Source organism: Corvus kubaryi, unplaced genomic scaffold (assembly GCF_017639235.1).
Source record: "Corvus kubaryi isolate FWS band 111438036 unplaced genomic scaffold, C.kubaryi_AGA036_p1.0 37300, whole genome shotgun sequence".
NCBI lineage: Eukaryota > Metazoa > Chordata > Aves > Passeriformes > Corvidae > Corvus > Corvus kubaryi.
Window position 1 is genome coordinate 5326920 of NW_024581093.1, and position 9100 is coordinate 5336019.

Consider the following 9100-nt stretch of genomic DNA (forward strand, 5'->3'; position numbering starts at 1 on the left):
TGCTTTCTAGAAAAAGTTTTACTGTCCATTGCAATATATTAATGATGCATATTTCAATAAAACAATTAAAAACTCCCTCTTGCTTGGAAGGGGAGGCAAAGGGGCAGTGCCCGGCTCGAGTGGGTGCCACAGTGGGGCTCCCGGGGACGCGGGGGGTGGGAGAGGGCAGTGGGCAGCGCCTCTCCACCCCTGCCCGCTGGCCGCATCATCACCCCGGTGTCCACATCCAGCCTGGATGAGCAGAAACCCGGCCGGCCACCGAGCGGCACAGGCCCCTGCAGCTATAGGGTGAGGAGGGTGCCATCCTCCCGTCCACTGCCCCTGCCAGGGCTGCCATCGTGGCTGCCGAGGGACTGCAGGGAGCCCCGCGAGCTGTGCGGGGACAGGCTCCGCTGGAGGGGTCCGTCCGCGGGGCCCCCGTTGGGGCAGCCCCCAGGGATGTAGTGGGACGCACTGTCGCTCTCGATGACCAGGTCGCCCTCCTCGTCGCTCTCGGCCGTGCTGTAGTTGCTCAGGTACTGCGAGGCCGGGCTGGGGGTCTGCTGGCTGGGGGTGCTGTCCGTGGACATGCCGGAGCTGCCCGAGGCCTTGCTGCTGCGGATGACGTTGTTGCGCTGGTTGGCCGGCTTGACAGTGATGATGAGGTTGTGGCTGTTGGCCACCATCATGTCCGTCACTTGGTCCAGAGACTTGCCAGCCACATCGATGCCATTCACCTCCAGGATCTCGTCGCTCACTGCCAGCAGCCCCGTGCTCTCGGCCAGGCCACCCTTCACCAGGCGGGAGATGAAGATGCCGGGCACCTTCTCGACGCCCTGCGGGGCCACGCGCACGCTGACGCCGTCGCGGATGTAGAAGCCCAGCGGTTTGTCGGAGCCGTGCTTGTGGAGCCGCACGCGCCGGTGGGTCTCGGGCAGGATGTCCACGTCGATGATGGAGGAGATCTGGCGGAAGTCCTGGGGCATCCCAATGAGGAGGTGAGGCTTGGCCCGGTAGTGTGCTGGGCGCAGCAGCCCCTTCTTCTTCCGCTGCAAGGAGTTGGAGGCGAAGACGCTGGCATCAGACTCTGCTGTAGGGAGCAAGGGAGGACACAGGTCAGGCACCGCAGCTGCTGGGGACACGAACGTGTGCCCTTGGCCCCAGGTGCTGGAGCAGCAGTCAGGAGAAGGGCCCAGCTCACAGGTCTCACTGGCTTTTCCTCCCCAGATCATCAGCCTGGCTTTCCCTGCAGCCTGTCTCTGCTGGGGCCCGTCTCCTGGGATTACCCAGCGTACACAGGCCAGGATTAGTGGGATCGAGGCAGTGATTCAGCCTTAATCACACTTTAAGCCAAACTCTGCAGTTTAACACTAGAGCTGCCAGCCCTGATGGTGTGGGAGCTGCAGCCATGCCCCAGTTTGGGTTTGGGGAGAGAGGACCCCCCCCATGAGTGTGCTGTGGTGGCAGCCAACTCCCTTAGCGTGAGTCCAATCCCAGGAGACAGCACCAGAGTTCCCTGCCCCACTAGAGCAGGGCTATCACTGGCATGGGTTAGTGATAGCCACCGCTGTGTCCTGAAGAACTCTGCCACCCCCAGGAACAGAGACTCCCCACCTCCTGGAAATCCATCCCAGGGCTGCAGCATCCTCAGGGCCCCTGAATATCCCAGACTGTGATTTGTGCCAGTGTCTCTCATTCCACTATCAGGTACCTTCATGAAGGGTTTGACTCTCTCCTTCTGAACCGTGCCCTGGGGCTGCTCTGTCAGGCCCAGCTCCAACCCATCATGTGTGGCCTCATCCACCAGGTGCTGCGGAGTATCCCCTGCTTCCTCTCTGGTTTCTCTCCATGTCTTTCCATTGGGGAGCCCAGATCTGGATGCTCCATGGTCAGCACATTCCCCACAGTGTCCCCCACCAGCATCTGGACCCTGCTCCAGCTGCAGGACTGCTGGGGATCCCCCCAGGCCCAGGGGACATGGGATTTCTCCCTAGCCAAGCCAGCCTGACAGGGCTCCTGGCTTATAAATATCTCCCTGCACACACAGCCTTGGCATATTTTTAGCTCGGGGAAGGGCGGCGGAGGCTTTCCCACAGCTATTTCAGCACACAGCTCCTCTCCAAGGGGCGCAGAGTGGCTGGGCCAGGCAGGTGCAGCACACCAAGGATGAGACCGACAGTAGTGCTGGCAATGTCCCACACTTTCCCCTGCCCCTCCCATGAGCCTTGGCCCAAGGAGGGGCAGTGCTGTTGTCCCAGCCAGGCTGCCCCACAGGGATGGCTTCACCCAACGGGGTGATGGCACAGAGGAGAGCCCAGCTGCAGCCTTTGCTTTTTGCCCCACTGTGGCAGGACTGGCTGCTGCGGAGCCCACTGATGGGAGCACACCCGTGTGTGTGCACAGCTCCCTGCAGCCGGCGGTCTGAGAGGCTCTGCAGCCACATTCCTCAGCGACCCAGACCGGTTCAACGACAGCCCAGCCTTGGGATGACCTGGATCCATTTTAAATTAGCTGTGAATCACCCAGGACTTGCTCCTGGCCTCTCTGCACACCTCCCTGTGGTGCTGCCGGCCCCTCGGCCCCTCTCCTGCGGGCACAGCCAGGTGCTGGGGCTCCCTGGTGCTGCCTGTTCGCCTTCCTTATCAGGCTGCCCATGGAGCACGCAGAGCCTGCTCACTCTCCACATTGTGCTGTCTTGGCACAGTCAGCCGTGGGCCCTCACAGGCTTTTCCAGCAGCAGACAGGGTGGATCTTGGGAGCAGGAGCGGTGCTCCCACAGCAGCCCAGGCACACCCACCCCTGCACCAGCACTCCATGTCACAGCCTGGGTCCAAGGAACAGGGGATGGTTTGGTGCTGGCAGCAACAGCCCCTGAGCACACCACGGGCTCCAGCAGCCTGGATCACTGCTGCCAGCCCCCACACCATGTGGCCACAGAGGAAACACATGTCCAGGGCATCCCACACCACCCTGATGCAAAAGCCCAGGAAAACTGGCACAGCAGCCAGGGCTGGCCACCAGCATCACCCCTCACCCAGAGACTTCATACCACTAACATGAGCTGGAAACACAGACTCGCTCTGGATGCTGTGCTGGGAAAGCTGTGGCTCTGGGTCAGACTCTGGCTCTGTGAACTGCTGACTGATGATGCTATGAAAGAGAAAATCTCGGTGCTACTAAACTGAGTGGAAGGGGATGGGCTTGTTTTCCCTGCAAACAGGAGAAATACTCTGAGTATTTGTCACTTGGAGGCTTTCATCCTCGCCGAGACGCTGCTCTCAGGATGTTATCAGGTGCAAGGAAGTGGTTCCCTGGGAATATGCCACTAAGGTCAGGGCAAGCCCCTGATCTGCCAGGGAGGCACCAAGCCTCTTCCCAATATCAAAAATCCAGCGGCACCCAGCACCCTGAGAGCTCTGCCAAAATGATGGCTGTTGCCTCCTCAGGGCAGGGAGCCTGATGAGGTTGCTGGCGCAGTGCTCACGGGAGTAACACGGGTGTTATCTGGGAGCCCACGCAAGCTTGGCTGGAAAACACAACTTCAAAGGGGTGAATTTCAAGGATCTGCCTTTGCTCACCAGGTCACACGAGGCTGGGCTGGGGCAGGTGCCCTCGGCTGCCAGGGAGAGCCTGTGTGGGTGCCACAGCCCTGGCAGGGTTCTGGGAGCCTTCCAGTGCCACCATCTCCACATCCATCCACCAAAGCAGTGGCTGGAGGGTATGTGACCAGCCATGCCCCTGCTGGCACAGTCCAAAGGTGGAACCAGAAGTACTGCGGGATGTGGCTCATCTCTCTTGATAGGAGGACAGATCCGGTGCCCTGCTTACCCTTCTTCTGGATGATGACCCTGAGGAGGGGGTTGGCAGAGGACAGGGCTTTGTGGTAGTTGTCGTCATTGTTGATGGGCAGGAGGTCGCCGTGGATGTCCGTGTAGCCCAGGAGCACGTCCACCCGTGGGATCTGGTGCACTGTCTGCAGCAGCTGGTAGAAGTCCTGGAAGCTGCCGGCTCCGGAGCGCTTCATGGCAAAGCGGCGAAATTCAGCGTCGAACTGCAGAGGAGGACGAGGAAGAGGAGGAAGAGGGGGACTCTGGGCAGGGCTGGCTCCGGCCGGCAGGACCGATGCAGGCAGGGCACCACAGAGAGCTGCCCCAGGGCAGGCAGAGCCTTGATGCTGCCGGCTCCGGAGCCCGGCCGCACCAAGGCAGCAGTGCCAGTCAGGAAGAGCCCGTCCCAAAAACAAAGTAAAAGGAGCGAAGCCGTTTTCCTGCCCAAACATTGAAGTGATGGGGCAGAGAGATGGCCCCGCGGCAGAGGAAGGACCCTGTGGCCGTACCACCAGCCGTGGCAGACTCCGTGCTGCCGGGAGGCCCTTCCCTGCGACACGGGCGCTGCCGTAGCACCTGGTGAGCAACAGTGCTAATTAATGCCTCCTTCCGTCACGACGAAGGGGAAGCCAATTAAGAACAGGCTGAGGAACACTGCGAGGATCGGGCTGCCCGCGGGGGTCACACCCCAGCTGTCGGGGTAGGCGGTGGCCACCACGTCCTGGGAAAGGGGGCACCCTGCACCCTGCCGGGGGTCCCGAGCAGGCAATGGCACAGCTGGGCGAGTGCACATCTGCATAAGGGTGCAGAAAGGAAGTGCACACATCTGGGTGAGCACAGGGATGGCTGGGTAGGCACAGGTGGATAATGGTGCATAGCTGGGTGAGTGCACACATCTGGACAAGGGTGTGCCAGGTGAGCACATATCTGGGTAAGCAGACACGTCTGGGGGAGATCACAACTGGGCGAGCACACAGTCATGCAGGTGTGCACATCTGGATGCACGACAGGGGCTCGTCCCTTGCTGGGGGTGCACATCTGGGTGATGGCACAGCCGGGGATGCGCATGCCTTGGCGAGCACGCACATCTGGATGAGTAGACATCGGGGCGAGGTCTGTCCCCGGGGTGACCGCACGCCCAGCACACCCGCACCGGCGGGGCCACCCCGCACACCGGGGCTGCGGGAACGGCGCACCGGCGCCCTGCGCATCTGGCGAGCGCTCCGCTGCGGCGTTCCCACGGCCGCGCCGAGCGAGCCCGCAGCCCGGCAGAGCCCACGGTGGCGGGACGCCGCGGCCGCCGGGCCGGGCTGGGCTCGGGGAGGCTCCGGGCAGCGCCGCCGCAGCACAGGGGAGCGGAGAGCCCGCACGGCCTGGCTCCCGCGCCGCTCCCCGGTGCGCGGTGCCACCCCACGTGTGCTGCCCGACGCGGGGGCGACGCGCTCGGTCGTGACCCGGCGGAACCGGCACCGGCATCGGCATCAGCATCACCGGCCCTGTCCCCGGCGGGCGCTTACCTTGCTCTTGACCTCGATGACGGGCTCGGCGGAGCGCGCCGGCGTGCGGTGGTGCTTGGCCATGGTGCGGGCCGGGCCGGGCCGCGGGGCCGCGCCGCCACCGCCGCTCCCGCGGCCACGGGGGATTTTCACCGGCCATGACGTCACCGGCGGGCAGGCCGGGCGCCGCCGCGCCATTGGCCCAGGCGGGGCCGGGGGCGGGGCCGGGCGGCTGCTGACAACGTCGCCGTGGTAACGGGGGTGGGGACGGGCGGGCGGCAGGACCCCCTCCTCATCCTCATCCTCATCCTCATCCTCATCCTCATCCCTGTCCGCATCCCCGTCCCCATCTCAATCCCCTCCACGTCGGCCCCGTCGCTCCACCCGAGCACGGCTCCGCTCCCCGTTGGGCCGCCGCCGAGCCGGGACGGCACGGGGCACCGCGCCGGTAACCTCGGGCATCCCATCGCTGTCAGGAACCTCACTAGCGACGCATTAAACCCAACAGCGGCCCCTCTTTGGGGACACCGGGCTCCGGCACGCGGCCAGCATCCGCACGGAATCCCCTCGAGTGTCACCGGTAGAAGCCTCGACCCCGTCCGGGAATATCCCGGCGTTTCCCCATGCTGGCGGGAGGCTTCCAATGATACCGGTTTGGTGGCCTTTGGCAGAGAGTAGCAGGGAACGTTTTCCAACTGTGCCCCTCGTTTCCCACCTCCTGGTTACACGTTCGTTCTGGTTTTTCTCCCTTGTCTGGCAGGGAAGTTCCGTGCTGCCCTGGAGCAGTGTGGGCCAGGGAAGGTTCATTGTTTCAGGGACGATTTGCTTTGCTGAGCAGTGGAACAGCTGAGGGAGTGGAGGGAAACTGCCCAAGTTCACCGGGTGTGCAGCAAAGCCTCTCCGTGCCCGTCCCAGTACCAGGCTGCCAGGACATGCAGCTAGAGCACATCTCCTCGGTGCTGCCGGGCTGTGTCCACAGGTGATGCCCTTGGGATGTGTCTCTGGCAGAACTGGCTCGCTCGGGCACAGAAACACTCAGAGACAGCCAAAGAGCCCCTTCCCCGCAGACCCCGCTGCAGTGCAGCTCTGCTGGCAATGCCAGAGCACGCCGTGAGCTCCCTGCCTGCCGGCACCAGGGCCACCTGCCCCAGCGCCTGAACGAGACCGAATTCTTGTTCATGGACTGCGAGGAATCTTGGAGCCAAAGGGGTCATGACAGCAGTACCATGAAACAGTTTTTAAAGCCAGACACCTAACGAATACAGTGCTTCCGACAGAATAAACATATCGAACCAAGCCCGCAGAATCAGCTTGGCTTGTCTGGATTCTTGCTGCCCTTTGATCCCTGCCCTATCCTGGCCCAGGGAGCAACCTCTGGACAGGACAGAATTGTATCACACCCCGGCATCCCCACAGCACCAGGCCTGCGTTAGCTGGACTGTGGCTCCTGGCAGGCTCATCCCCTGCGTCACCGTGCCTGGGTGAGCACAGGAGCGTGCCAGGCTGAGAGACTGTGGGGCATCTCCTCATGTCCTGGCAAATTCTCTGCCGGCTGTTCCTGCTGTGCTGAGTGATTGCCACGCCATGAAAACCAGCCTGACCACAAACAGAGCTGTAAACTCATCAGCAATACCCCGCTCAGCCCCCACTGTTTTTGTTTTTTTTTTTTTTAAACAGAGTAATTGTGTTGAGGTCGGAGAGATAATCCTGATTTACACCGTGGTTAATATTTACGCAGGTGACAAAAGCAGCTTGCAGCCCTTCATCTCCAATTTTGGTAAATTGAAGTTAATTGTTCAGCAGGACAGTAGGGTGATGTGCTGGTCACACCTTCTGTATTACAGCTGGTGATGGGGTCAGTGGCTCTGACCCAGGAAGAGGTGACCGGTCCAGGGAGATGGTCCCAAAAGGAATCGCCTTCCCAAGGCCCGGTGTCTTCCCTCAGCTGCTGGCAGGAGGGCCCTTGCAGAGACTGTCAGCTCTTTAGTGATTATCAGCTCGTGATTCCAGCTCAGCTCTGCAGGGCAGCCTCCAGGCCAAGCCAGACCAGAGAGAGACAAGAGGCTCGTGTGGCTGGTTCTGCACGGAAGGAGCTTTATTGTCGGTCCGTACTCCGGCGAAGGGGAAAGCCAGGGATGACAGCTCTCTCTGACCCACAGGGGCAGAGGCCTTTGCTTTTATAGGGATACAGGGGATGGGTAAAGGCCAATGGGTTACAAAGGATCTGCATAGGGTCTCCTAAAGGATTGTGGGTCTGTCTTTTCTCGCCGTGACCAAAGAAGTGGTTGCCTTTCCAGGGAGTCCTGCTGGGTGATTATGAAATCTCTTATCTCAGCAGAGATCCCTCCAGGGCAGGGGCTGGGCATACCCCACAATTCCATACCTAGGAATAATTTGTTCTAAGAGGGTTTTGCATACTACATTGGCTGTGGCTCTGACAGTGGGAACAGCTTTCACCCAATGGGGAAGATGGTCTGTTATTACTAACAAGAATTTCCACCTCTGCACTTGGGCGAGGTCAGTAAAGTCCACTTGGATACTTTGAAATGGTTGGAGAGCCAACTCATGACCTCCTGAAGTTGTTTTTCTCATCACCTTCTTATTTACTTTTTGGCAAACCATACATCTTTCAGTTATTTGTTTAGCCAACCCATAAATTCCAATACACCCATAATTCCTTAGAAAGTGATCACACAAAGCCTTAGTACCCCAATGAGTTTTTGATGCATGTTTTCTAATATTTTTCTGGTGAGTGACTTATTAAGTAACTGCCTTCTGTCAGGAAGTTTCCATTTTCCACATTCGTCTGGCTTTCCCCCCCTTCTTACTTAATTCTTTTTCCTCTGTTTCACTGAATTTTGTAGTCTCCAATTTTTTGCTCTTTGAGGTGAAAATTAACACAACCCTTTTTATCCCATTCTCTGCAGCATCCTCAGCCCCCCCGATCTGCCAAACTGCCTCCTCCCATCTCTGAGGCCACCCCCCCCGGTGTCCCCCCATATGTACCACAGCTCTCTCTTCAGGCAATTCCAATGCCTCTAAAACCTCCAAAAGAAGTCTCCCATGCATCAACCCCTTTCCCTCTGAACCAAGCAATCCCCTTTCTTCCCAGATTTCCTAAAGGCATGCACCCCTCCAAAAGCGTACCTTGAATCAGTAGATGTATTTCCCTTCTTGTGTGCGAAATATTCCAGTGTGCATAGTCCCCCCATCAACTAAAGCATACCCTGACATTCTTTTTCCTTGGACCCATCTGGAAGAACCGTCTACAGATATTATTTCCTTCTGAAAGAGCTTGTTCCTCGAGATGGAACTTTGCTGTTTTGCTTCTCCTTTCAGAGGAGCAGCAGAAGCGGTCGTTGCCAGGGGAACGGTGCAGGCGAGGGAGGGAGGGGAGGTAGGAGGTGGGAATCCTCTCGGAGGCCGATTCCTCCAGGAGCGGGGGAGCAAAGGCGGAGGCTGCTGCCGGCACCGCCAAGGGCACCAGCTCTTGGGGCCGGTACCAGAGGCTGGCGTGGAGCCTCTGCACGGGTCCGCAGCAGCCACGGCGCCAGGAGGCCGAGCTGCCGGCGGGCCCAGCGCGGCCCGCGGAGCCGAAGCCGGGTTCAATGGAGCCGCGGCAGAGAACGCAGCGGGGGCAGGGGCTGCTGGAACGGCCGCGGACATCGGGACCGGGGCCGGGACTGGGGCCGGAGTCGGGACTGGGGCCGCCAGCGGGGCCGGGGCAGGGCCGGGGCGGGCCCCAAAAGCAGCGGGCTGGGCTGGTGTGGAGCGGAGAGCCGGGCTAGGGCCGGGCAC

General features: G+C 60.5%; 1 protein-coding gene across 2 annotated transcripts; it reads right to left on the reverse strand.

Annotated features, from left to right (window-relative positions):
- On the reverse strand, window positions 1–5437 carry PARD6A (par-6 family cell polarity regulator alpha). 2 transcript variants are annotated; one of them, XM_042027213.1, is made up of 3 exons: window positions 5324–5437; window positions 3808–4030; window positions 1–1066 (listed from the first exon to the last, which is right to left on the reverse strand). In XM_042027213.1, the coding sequence occupies exons 1-3, from the start codon at window positions 5384–5386 to the stop codon at window positions 282–284; spliced, it is 1071 nt and encodes a 356-aa protein (XP_041883147.1). In that variant the 5' UTR covers window positions 5387–5437; the 3' UTR covers window positions 1–281. The 2 variants fall into 2 exon arrangements, with proteins under 2 accessions (XP_041883147.1, XP_041883146.1); XM_042027212.1 differs by having other exon boundaries at window positions 1–1069; window positions 5324–5436.
- Window positions 5438–9100: the final 3663 nt, after the last annotated feature.